Raw genomic sequence first — 12,045 nt, 5'->3', positions numbered from 1 at the left:
CCGGTGGTACTAACCGAGACACGACTGTTAACACAGTGTGTTGACCTCTCATTCATGGGTACTTTCCTACTGGATGACTTGCGTGTCTAAGGATGAGATGCTCTCTCCCAGTCCAAAGATGGTGAATCAAAGCCCAGAAGTCTTTACGTTCACTGTATTCGAGCCATTTTTCTAGTTTACCCTAGACTAGCATCTCCTCAGGTCGGTTAGTGGATATTAAATCTTGACTCTTCCTGGAATTTTTCAATTCCCTCCCAATCGCTTTTAGCAGAGCTAGGTCAGCATCACGCGAGAGCTAGGGCCACATGTGGTCAAAAATATCTTCAGGGACCAACGACTCCCTCTTCTCTGAATTGCTTCCTATCGTTACTGGTGGTTGAAGGCTCGCTGGTCGTACAAGCGAGATCACTTTGCCTTCTTTGAGCCCAAGGTACGTATCGGGCAATAAGCACACCTTAACCCAGCTCTCAGGATTTGCTCGATTTTCAAAATTGCTGGTCAGGACGAGACACTGCTGCTTTGTGGTCTGACAAACAGTCACTGCCGCTGATGCTAGCCCTTCGTTGATCGTCTCAGCAAGGAGACGTCGGGTTGTTTCAAAGCAGGCTCGACCTTGCGCTGTAAGCACCGCCATCATGGGGCTCTCTAACACTGGATCACTACAAGGGATTGTGCTAAAGGGCGCCAAGGTTGGCGGGGTGTGAGTGTTATAAGACTTTTAACCAAGCTGTAACCTTCTGTCAACCGTCCTTACTATCAGCACGCATTTGTCTGACCATTTTCGAATATCGGTTTCAAGTCCCTATGAGAGTTGCCTGGTTCGACCAATTCGCGGAACTTGATATCGAATTCAACATTCCGATTCAGCTAGACTTTTGATTTAATTTTCATCCAAAATTAACCACTCTTGCCAGCTATTTACACTAGCTAGCTGATATACTTAGAAGTGGCAGACTTTCATCCTTCTCTATTTGTATTACTAGCATTTACATGATAATTCTAATTAGCTGGAGTCACCACCTTTTCATTAGAATGATTCGTCGCCAAGCGCTGTAGGACAGAAATAACAAATATGGTTTGGAATGCCACTACCTAAGCAACTCCCGTCCAGTGCTGGCTGCAAGGACGGGGGCTGGGGTGCACACTTCAGTTCAGCTCATTCAAGTCGGCTACCAGCTTAAACCCAAGAAGCAACATCAGAGCAGCTCAGAATGTCCACCAGAGAAACCGCAAAAAGGGCGGTGGAAGAAATTGCTGCGAAGTTCGGATATGTCGATTCGGCGATCTTGGATCGCATTGGCAAGGTGCTTCCTGAGGAGCGACGCATAATTGAACAGGGCCTGCGTGCGAAGGACGAGAAAATAGGCCATTCAATCAAGACGTTAGTCACTTGCTCAACGGAGTCTCCGTCTTGTGTGCTAACTTAAGCTACTTAGACTGGCAAAAAACCTCTATAACAGCAATGCTCGATTTGTCTTCGAACTTCTGCAAAATGCAGACGATAATCGCTTTACGCTCGCACGGGAACACAACGAGATACCCTTCATTTTGTTTAAGGTCTATCCCGATCGTATCATTGTCGAGTGCAATGAGGATGGATTCACGATTGAAGATCTGTCGGCTATCTGCTCTGTTGGGGAGAGCACCAAAGCCGCATCTCACGGCTACATTGGGGCGAAGGGCATCGGGTTCAAGTCCGTTTTCATCGCGGCTTGGAAGGTTCATATCCAGTCGGGGAATTTTTCCTTTCATTTTAAGCATAACATAGGTGATCTTGGTCTTGGAATGGTTCTACCAGTGTGGGAGGACCCTGAACACGAATTTCCTGATCGCTTAACCCGAATGACTCTTTATCTCCACACAGAAGGAGAGCCGGAAGCACTTGAGCACCTTCGCCAAACCGTTTTTCAGCAACTCGCTGATCTTCAGCAAACTTGTTTACTTTTCTTGCGGAACCTCAAGCAGATAGGAATCTTCTTTTGCGATGACAATGGTGGGATGAGGCAATCTAAGACTTTTCGTGTTCGCGATGCGCCTGGCCACAGTGTCTTCCTCGAGGCTACTGTCGTGGATGAAGATGAAAATCTTACCACGGTTGAACAACGCTACCATGTCACTAGGTACACTGCCACCCGGCTTCCGATGAGCGACAGTCGCAACGTCCTGGGTACACATGAAACCGATACGGCATTTTCGGAGGCGGAGGTCGTCTTGGCGTTTCCTCTCACAGTAGATTCAAGACCTTTGCTTGAGAAACAGGAGATATTTGCCTTTTTACCAGTCCGTGAGTCGAGGTTCAAAGTGAGATTTCTTCCATTCCGTGCAATAGCAACTCCCGGTACACATGTACTAACTGGAAGAACAGTTCCTGATACAATCCGACTTCGACACTACCGCAAATCGGCAAGATATCTCTACGACTTCGAGAAGAAACCTGTGCCTATTACCTCATATTGCCTCGGCATTTGTGAAGGCAGTGTTGAAATTCTGCGAAGACTCAGAGTTGTGCTACGCATGGCCGAGCTTCCTTCCATCGTTAGATGATGACATGGGTAGCTTCTGGTCCCCTCTGGCTCGCTTGATCAGGGATTTAATTGGCGTGACCCCGGTTTGGAGGTCAAGGCACGGCAACAGCCTTCGTGTGATAGGCTCCCTTGTGATTCTTCCAGAGGACTTTATGGATAGCGATGGGAATCCATTGCTGGACGACTCAAGCTTGGATCCGTTCATATCCACCGCCTACCCGGCCGCGCTAGAAGGGACTCTCAAAGAGTACGGACTCGGGGTGGGGACTTTTGACCTAATTCTCAGAATGTTGAAAAGTGATCTTGAAAGTCCTACCTCTAGAGTCAAGTCGTGTGTTACGAGCGCAGACTTCCACTCCCGCATTTCACAACTTTTGTCGAGGATCGAAAACGAGGACAAAGACGAAATGCGTACTCTCAATGATCTTGCTATTCTTCCTCTACGGAATGGTGAATGGGTGTCTGCTAACAGCGGCCCCGTATACTTACCAAAGACTGGTGAAATAGACATCCCGGCTGCCGTGGATTTCCGCATCTTGGATCCAGCAGCGGTTGCCAATGAAGACCGCAGAGCTCTTTTCATACACTTGGGAGCTGTGGAGCCGTCGGTTAGCGCAGTTCGATCTGCAATACTGGCGAATTATAGTCCCTTGTATAGCGAGGTTTGCATGGAAGATTCGAGAGCTCATCTGCGTTACCTTTATCTGACACACGGGAGCCGTCAAATTGAAGATGATTTTTGCGATGTTCGTGTTTACTGCGTTCATGAAATCATGAATAATCCACACGAAGAAGAGATCTATCTGCCAAGTAACCATCCATATGGGCCAGAGGCCCTCCTAGGGCCGACGGAGTACTCCCAGGGCATGGAAGTATTGCTCATGCATTCAGCATATCTTGAGAACATTCCAACAAGGCCTTATTCAAATTACCCAACCTGGCGAGAATGGCTAATCAATTCACTTGGAATTCGGGAACGACTGAGTCTTGTTTCACCTGATGGTGATTCTCTTTCAGACAGCTGGACCTATGTCGCGGACTCTCGCCCGGGAAAGCTTCTTGGCCTGTTGGAGTACCTCTGGAAGGATCAAAGGCCCGAACTGCGTCAAAGTGCTGATCTCATCAAGGAAATTCAAAGCACGAATGCAACAAGGCTTTGCAACATGGACCTGCCCGATGACTGTCGGCTTGACGAAACATATCTGCCTCTATCCGACCTTCAGGCGCTTTGTCAACGTTTTATGGAGGAAGATGAACCTTTTCCGTTCCTATACCTTGAAGGACTTTCAGATGAGGAACTCTACTCCAAGTGGATCTTTCTTCACAACGATTTCTCAGTCGGGAAGGACGACGACTTGGAATTCCTCCTTGATGTGCTGTATTGGACACAGAGTGCCAATCCTGATGCATCCACCCTTACCTCGTATGAGCGACTATGGGATTTGTATATTGCAATTGACGCAAAGCACCTTGCTGCCGAGGACAGAGTGGTCGCCAGAGACACCGTCAAGTAAGTTAAATGCTTGCGAATCTCCAAAACTGTCTACTAACCTCCTACTCGAGGCTTTTTTTTGAAGACGGTGACTACATTTACGTTCCTGAACTCCAAGAGGATGATCCGTATGATGCAGCATGGGCCGGCCTTGAGCACTGCCTATGGGATGCACCACCAAATATGATTTCCAAGTATTCTCTCAAGTACGTCTTCGAGCAAATTGTCGAGGAAGGTCAATTCGAACATCTTTCACGATTCTTCAGGGACACATTGAGCATTCCGAATGCCTCATGGTCAGATCTGACAGGGGAACTGGTAGAGCGGAGCCAGAACCACTGCGTGGACTTCGACCAAATCTTCGATATGTACAAGTACTTGTCTGAAATGGAAGTTTTAGTCACTAATGATTTGCGGCAAGTACCAACGTCCTTTTTTCTTTAGTTGGGGCTGTATCAAAGACTAAACTTCTATTTTTAGGCGCGAATTTGAGGATGAAAGCCTGATCTTCGTGACCACAAAAGGCGAACCCGGTTGGTACAAAATCTCCGAATGTTTGTGGTCAAGTATTACAAATATACGTGGGAAGGTCACCCTGAATGACCATTACGAGGACCTGAAAGATTTCTTTATTGATACTTTAGGGGTCAACACACTTACCCTTCAGATGGTATATGATGAGCTGCTAGAAACAAGCTCGGAATCAACAATCAACGAGACAAAAAGTAAGATCTGGTCTCTCAATGCTCTCCTTCAAACAGAGGGAGATTATGTCGATCCAGGTCTACTGTCGCAAAGATCGGTGTTCCCCGTTGTTTACCCAGATGGAACGAAGAGACTTGCATCTGCTACTACGGAGTTCGTGATTCCTGACCGGGAACACCTGGCATCACAATTTAGAGGCAGGATCAAGATGCTTGACTTCAGTCTGGAAGAAGTGCGTCGTCTGAAAGGCTTTTTTGAGTGGGCAAATCTCACACATCGCTACTTATCTGCATCCATCAAGGAGTTAACTTCCTTCTCTGGCGAGGCAACGCAATTAATTTCAGCGCCACACCGTGACTTGAAAAGAAAGGCGCATGCAATCCTCCGGTGAGTTTTATAAATTTATAAGCTTGGGTCGGATTGCTCATATCCCTTCCACGTGCCAGAGTCGCGGCCACGTTCAATAGCCCGAGGTATCATGCGAATCCATCGAGGCTTTACGAGTTACTTCGGACGGCCAGGATTGAAGCCACGGACGGAGTTTCCTCGATTCTGAGAATCTCCCAAGATGGCGTAGCGGCGGATGTTGAAGAATTGATAGGAAAATTGCACATCAGTGAAGAGCCATCTGGTCTCGTCGTTTATGTGCCGAAAGACAAAAAGGCCCAAGAACTTTGTTTCTGTGACCTTTTACCTAAGCACCTGATCGACTGGCTCATGCGGAATCCGGCCACACAAATTCCTGACAACGTTGAAAGCGATGCAGTAGCTATAATTTCCATGATTTTGAGTGTCGATCCTTCTGCTACCGACCTTATTTTGGAACGACAGGGCATTATCGAAATTGACGTGCCGAACGAAGACCCCGGCATTGATGATGATAGCATTGATGATTATATACCATCCCAACGGTCACGAAGTCAGGATCGATCTGCCGCTGAGGTTCCACTAGTCTCAACGGATATTGTCACCCCGTGTACCCGTCAGAATGGCCGACTCTCAGACGACTCCTCAGAGCAAGTAATTTTTCGACAAACCCAGATGGCCTACTATTCGCCCAACCCCAATCGCAACCGTCCATCGCTGTACTCGCCACATAACCATACATCGGAGGACAATATGCAGTACTGTACGCTCCTCAATCGGGTGGTATTGGCTGCGAGAGGAGCCATATTTCCCTCGAGTGGACCGTTCAACATGAGCGAACTGGATGAAGCACTATCGGGAGAAGAAATCTTCCATCGATTTGATGCCTTCGATGGCATTGACATAAGGCATGTGTTCCGCTCAGACAGCCAGCTCGAAAGAGACAAGATGATTGGCGCCGCAGGAGAGCTATATGTACGTTGCATTTCCGTAATTTTCTTTAGGGTAAAGATTTAATATGTGACCAACCTTCTCGCAGGTTTTCGAATTACTTAAACGGCTGGACCCAGCTCTAACAGACTGGAGTTACCTGAATTGGCAGAGTACACTTCGCAGATATGTCACGATCCACCCGGACTACTCCAACATGGGACCTTGGTATGGCAGGGAGACCGCAGACATTATATATGACGATACCGAGGGCGATTTCACGGCCCTACTCATTGATCACGGGTACCTCGACGCTGAAGAATGGTGGGACAAACGTCCGAAATATTACATTGAAGTCAAGACGACTACAGGGCCTTTGAGAACACCTTTCTACATGAGCAAGCATCAATATGAAAGAGTGAGCGCGTTGACAACCATTGGTAACATATACCCGCTAACCAAACCCAGATGCAGGCCGTGCACAACAGGAGCGACCATTCAGAGGTATACATGATTCTACGCGTGTTTGAATTACATGGGGATAACATTGGAATGAGAGTATATCTTGACCCGGAACAGCTAAGGTTGGATGGAGGACTTCTATTTACTGGGGAGACTTGGTCAGTCGTTCCCGGCTACTAGGGGCACAATGGACGAACATCAGCGGAATGGTTTTTACCTTTCAGTTGCGGGAACATGAGCCCCAGTATATCTATAGCCATTGAAGACTGCACAACATGTGCTGGCTGGGTTTTTCCGGGCTTAAGATCGCTCTTGACCTTCTGCAGCCAATCGAGAACAGTTTAGAGTAATGCAAGGGCCTCGCATTTCCGGCGGCATATGTAGGTACAATTAAGTTTTATCCTGAAATGAGGAACGAGTGGAGTAAACTACCCTGCACGACCAGCCCGCGATCCATTGCTGTGTTTCCTACTACCAAACCCTCTGCCAATCCTTACATTATGTAATGCTGATTTAGTCTGTTTCTCTTGTTGAGAGGTACTCATTATTTACTATTCTTACACATATACTACGCGCATGGCACATCATGCTTATATTCTTGTCTCTTTTCTCTGGGGGCGGCCAGCCTTTGCATCCGTACAGACTATATTAATTACCTTAATATCCATCTCTTTTCGAGGCCACAACGTCTCCAGTACCCCGACCCCTCACCCAAGTAGAGTTGCATAACCGAACCGCTAAAATCGAATCCAACCCTCACCAAACTCGCAGAGGTGCAGGTTTAGTGCGTAGCCTAGGGAGCCGCATCAGCTTCAGTTTGCCTACCCCTATGGCCTTGAAATTGATGACTGTTTGGTTAAACTTTGGGTTATAGTTTTAATGGGTCTATTGATTAGGTTAATCAACCCTAGACTGCTTAAACCCAACCTAAAACCTAAACCTAACCTAGCCTGAACCTGCCATGGGTTGGGTTTTGAGTTGCATAACCAAGCTACTAAGATCAAATCAAACCCTTGCTAAACCCACAGTGGTTTGAATTCAGTGCCTAGCCTAGGGAACTACACTAGTTTTAGTTTCCCTAGGTAGAACTAATTCAGATTTAGTTAAAACTATTCGTTATGGTTTTTGTAGTTTATTAGATTAGGTTAGCCAATCTATACTATCTTAGGTAAACATTAATAATTTCCAGGATTTCCCGAATAGATTTACTATCACTAGATAGCGCTAGATGGTCGAGGGCAGATCCATCGGGCTGCAAAGCCAAGTTGAGTCTCGTGTCAGAGGCTGAGAGGACACCAGACTAGAGGTCTAACCATGAGCAGAGTAGCACGATACCACTCAGCTAATACGTCTTAAATACGATCACAGATCTGACAGAGTCTGTCTTGGAGAAAAAGGCGCCCAAAATGCCTGACGTAGACGACAACAACCTCACTAATGCCCTCAGCGCCGCGAGCGCACTCATCGGTTATATCGGGACAGAGGCCGGTCTCAATTGAAGGCGACATCGATGCAGTCACCCTGCGAACCATTCTCGCGATTATCGCATCGGAAATCACCGGGCTCGCGGTCTCCATCATCGTGGCGACCGTCTGGAAATCCGTGTGGATGGTTCTCTAGCTGATGCCCCTGGTTCTGAAACTCCTCGCAGCATGCTTCGCCGTTCCCCTGCAACGCTTCACTCCTGAGAAGCTCGCAGAGGAAGACGAGGAAGATCTTCCTAGAGCCAGCTTCTACCTCGAAAACGGGCAGCAGCTCCAAATAATCTCGGGACCAAGCCACATTATCCGCCCATTCTTCCGCCACTATAAGCATCTGAAGCGTCAGCGCTGGAATGAACTCGTCCAGATCGCCGTGGTCATCGTCTTTGGCGTTAACTTCCCGTTAGGCTCGTCGTTTCCACTCTATGCATGTCCCCCCTTTCAATGCATGTGGACCGGATACACCCTTTATGTGACCATTGCGCTCTATATTTCGCGGTATATGCATGGAGAACTGTGGCTGACTACTGAGGAGCGCATTGCGGAAGCGCTGGTCCATGCTGAGGAACATCCGGGCCCGATGAGGATTTTGTTCAAGGTTGCAGAGGATTGTGTATTGCAAGTAGACCTGAGTCGGACTGTGCATAATTCATTTGGTCTGGCGAAGGAGCATGCGTTTCGGATATTTGAGTTGCAGGCTGTGAGCGAGACGCCGACGGCTTGCTCTTGAGGCCGTGTGTTAGACACTGCTTTGCGACGAAGTTTTGGTAATGTATATACATTTTCTGCGAGGTTTGGTGCCAGGTATCTATTTTGTCGAAGATATCATTAACAGGCGTTCGTGAAAGCCCGTTTGAGATAGCGTCAGATTAAAGCGATCTCAGTCTATGTCTGATTTTCTAACGAAACGCACGAACTTAATTCAGCTACATAGTTGCCGAGGACCTCTCCTAGGGGACAGAAGCAAAGGTCAGTATTCTTCCACGGCAAGGCATTCCAGGAACTTGAAAGTCGCTCCTGTTCCGTAGGCGTGGCGACTGCCGTGGAAGCTGTCAATATTGTCAGTTGGGACGTCCTACAGATTGTGCTTGACATATAACTCGCACGCACTAGCGAGACCATGGTATGGCTTTTGATAACTTTTAGGATCTTGTACATATTATTATCATTATATGAGGTAATGAGGGAGCAGAGTCCTTAGTTAATTATGAGGTTGAAATAGGAACCATTAGGAGTAATCCATGGCCATATAAAGACTCCCAGCCAAGGGATATTCTATAAGGTGACAGTAATCCAGATCATTCTAGTAATATGCTTGGCTGCAGATTCCTCTCTGAGGTTAGTAAAGCTAGTATTATTAGAATAAACTTAATATCAACGCAGGTAGTATACAACTGCATCTATCAGTAGAGAGTCACCTATTATATGATTAGATAGACTCTACTAGAAAGCCACCTTCCCTGACTAATATATTATTCCATATCCACCAAACTGTATAGATGCTACTAGTTTCCATATCAAGAGGAATCGAGAAGGTCTCTAGGCAGCCTAGCTTATGCTTTATGGTAATAGTCTCTCTGCATTAGGTAATAAAATTCTGTAGTTATAGAGTTCTAATCTCTCCATTATAGAAGAAATAATATTATAATCATAAGAGTTTATGCTTAAGGATGAAAGGTTACTTAGTATGTCTTGCTCTAATTTCTAATTTTTGGGATAACATTCATCGCAATGGGCTCAGAGCCTTCAAGCCATGCAAGGGTAGGCCAGTGACCTCCCTGTACATGTCTCATTAGTATTAAAGGGTTATAACCCCTTTTTATAATTCCACCTAAGCTATGAATGTCGATTTGGATAGAACCCAATATATATGTCATTGAAATTTAAGCATATACAGAGGCTAGGAGAATTGGAAATTCTACAATCTGTCTACAATGTAAGTACAACTGTATAATCAAAGCCTATTTCCATCATATTATGTGCATCTATCAAGTTCGTTCAACCTTGAGTTCACAAGCAATAGATGATACTCTCTCATCAATCATCATCCGGATGATGTTAATACTGGCAAATGATCTTTGATAGGATACTATATATTCAGCTCTTCTGATAGATCTAGCACATACGACCATAGGGTGTGGAAAACAGGGCTTCCCGTCCGCTCAGCCGTACTTAAGCCACACGCCGGCCGGTTAGTAGTTGGGTGGGTGACCACCAGCGAATCCCGGCTGTTGTATGTTTTTAGTCTTTATTTTTTTCCCTCTTTTCCTTTTCTTTAAACTGGCTTTAAACCAGTTTTAACGCTATGCTGCACCTCGATCTTCCCCTGGACGCTAACAATCTCCGCTGCTGAAGCCGGCTCAGCAGGAGACCTATGGCACGTAACTAGACACTTGAAGCGTACGGACCAATATAGTCCGGAAATGTCAAGAAGTACGAAGGGAATATAACATATTCTGCGCGGCGTATTCATTTTTAGAACAGTTAACGGTCTCTAAGTTCTGATAAGATGGACTGTAAACTCAAGAGTTTCAGTACGGCAAGTAAGATATGCGACAAGCAGAAATGCAGTGGCTATAACTCTATCCTTGCCATTAAATCCTGTATTAGTGCCTTAAATATTAGGTACTTTTGATTAAATGGACTGACAAGGATTTCGCAGTTGCCAAATCACTCATCGCAGCAAGAGCTCCCGGGCAATGGCTTGAATCCGATTAGCAGCCCCCCACACAATGCATGCTTGCACCCCATTTATGCAGCTGAGAGCAGTCATAACAACGCATATGAACACGGCCCGTGCTTGAGAAGACCACGCCGCAAAGGGGCCAATATTCATCCATTTATCACTTGACAGAAAGGATACATGGCCATCTCGCTCTGAAGCAGCCAAGTATTCCAAAAAATCCTTTCATAAATGGGATTCAAGGGTACTCGACCGCTGCTTAGAGCACGGTCTCAGGGATGTACGAAGTGAGACATGGCCAATATGCCAGGGGCACTGGTCCAGGAACCACAAGTCCATAACCTAAAAGTAGTAGTAGACGAATGACAGCGTTACACTGAAGATCAGCAGTGAGGTTGAACAGTGAGTCCGTTAGTGCTTACCCTAAGCTTAATCAGAGACGGGGGAAATGTTAGTGCTTCTCCACTATCTATTTTATTGACTGAGAAGGTTCCAGCTCAGACTGGATTACCCCGATAACGCGGCTCAGCATCAGCTCCTATATATTGTCACATTAACACATATAAATCTCAGTGCACTGGCTTGAGAACTCATTTCGCAGTTGACAAGCACATAATAAGTATAGTAAGTCAATACCATACCGCATATCCCTTAAGAACAGCTCATCATAAGACATATATATACACCACACTAGCACAATCAAAGTGGAAAGGCAAGAACCAAACTCATGATTCACGACGAAAAAAACCCCTCCTCATTATCACAAAAGAAATGCACCATGAACACCCCATCCCCCATCGTATCCCACAGCCTCACCAGTGTAAAAACCGAACAATACATCCACCCCTGCCACCCCTCCACCTCTTCCCCCTCATCCGGATCCGGAAACGCCTCCACAACCTTAACGTACCACTTGTTGATCTCCTCCCCACACCGCCCATGCCTCTCCGCATGCTCCGCAGTCGGCACCTGAGCAAGCAGCGACAGGATCTCATCATCGAGCACCATGCACACGCGATACTTGTTCCACCGATCGCGCTGCCCCTGGCCTTCTACCCACGACTCGAAATGCGAACGCACATCCTCGATGGATGCGCCGTCGAGAGTTGCCGGGTCATCCATGATGGTCAGGCGGTGGCACGCCCATAGCTCGTTGTTAGGCGTGGGATCTGGATTTTGGACGCCGGAGGAGCGCGGGTCTGCGTCTTGGTAGACTTCTGCCTTGATCCAGGAGTTGAGGACGTCGATTGCCCTGGAGAAGGCGGCGTCGGATTTGTAGGTCGTGCGGTAGACTACCCAACCCCATGTGTCTTGACGCCGTTCGCGGACGTCAGCAAGTAGTCGGCGGGAAAAGCGGTGCCTGTCTGCCTGGACCTGGTCTTGAGCAAGTCGGAGGTACAT

At 46.9% G+C, this 12,045-nt stretch overlaps 3 protein-coding genes and 1 non-coding gene across 4 annotated transcripts; 3 read left to right on the top strand and 1 right to left on the bottom strand.

Annotated features, from left to right (window-relative positions):
* Positions 1-1,211: 1,211 nt before the first annotated feature.
* ALT_6510 (uncharacterized protein) lies at positions 1,212-6,660 on the top strand (the record flags this gene model as incomplete). The annotated part of the gene is made up of 10 exons (XM_089600082.1): positions 1,212-1,381; positions 1,437-2,301; positions 2,366-2,772; positions 2,812-2,975; positions 3,033-4,035; positions 4,089-4,391; positions 4,498-5,109; positions 5,169-6,063; positions 6,128-6,436; positions 6,487-6,660. The coding sequence occupies 10 exons, from the start codon at positions 1,212-1,214 to the stop codon at positions 6,658-6,660; spliced, it is 4,902 nt and encodes a 1,633-aa protein (XP_089455544.1).
* Positions 6,661-7,917: 1,257 nt separating this feature from the next.
* On the top strand, positions 7,918-8,691 carry ALT_6509 (uncharacterized protein; the record flags this gene model as incomplete). Its single annotated transcript, XM_089600081.1, has 2 exons — positions 7,918-8,061; positions 8,101-8,691. The coding sequence occupies 2 exons, from the start codon at positions 7,918-7,920 to the stop codon at positions 8,689-8,691; spliced, it is 735 nt and encodes a 244-aa protein (XP_089455543.1).
* Positions 8,692-10,085: 1,394 nt separating this feature from the next.
* Positions 10,086-10,201, top strand: ALT_r072. Its single transcript, XR_004500605.1, has one exon. It is a non-coding gene; the product is annotated as an 8S ribosomal RNA (ribosomal RNA).
* Positions 10,202-11,376: 1,175 nt separating this feature from the next.
* On the bottom strand, positions 11,377-12,045 carry ALT_6508 (uncharacterized protein; the record flags this gene model as incomplete). The annotated part of the gene is made up of 1 exon (XM_033562809.2): positions 11,377-12,045. One exon carries the CDS (start codon positions 12,043-12,045, stop codon positions 11,377-11,379), a length of 669 nt encoding a protein of 222 aa, XP_033418700.2.

Source organism: Aspergillus lentulus (genome assembly GCF_001445615.1).
Source record: "Aspergillus lentulus DNA, contig: Alt12, strain: IFM 54703, whole genome shotgun sequence".
In the NCBI taxonomy this organism is placed as follows: domain Eukaryota; kingdom Fungi; phylum Ascomycota; class Eurotiomycetes; order Eurotiales; family Aspergillaceae; genus Aspergillus; species Aspergillus lentulus.
Note: the sequence above shows the minus strand (reverse complement) of the source record. Positions and strands in the feature narration are given on the sequence as shown.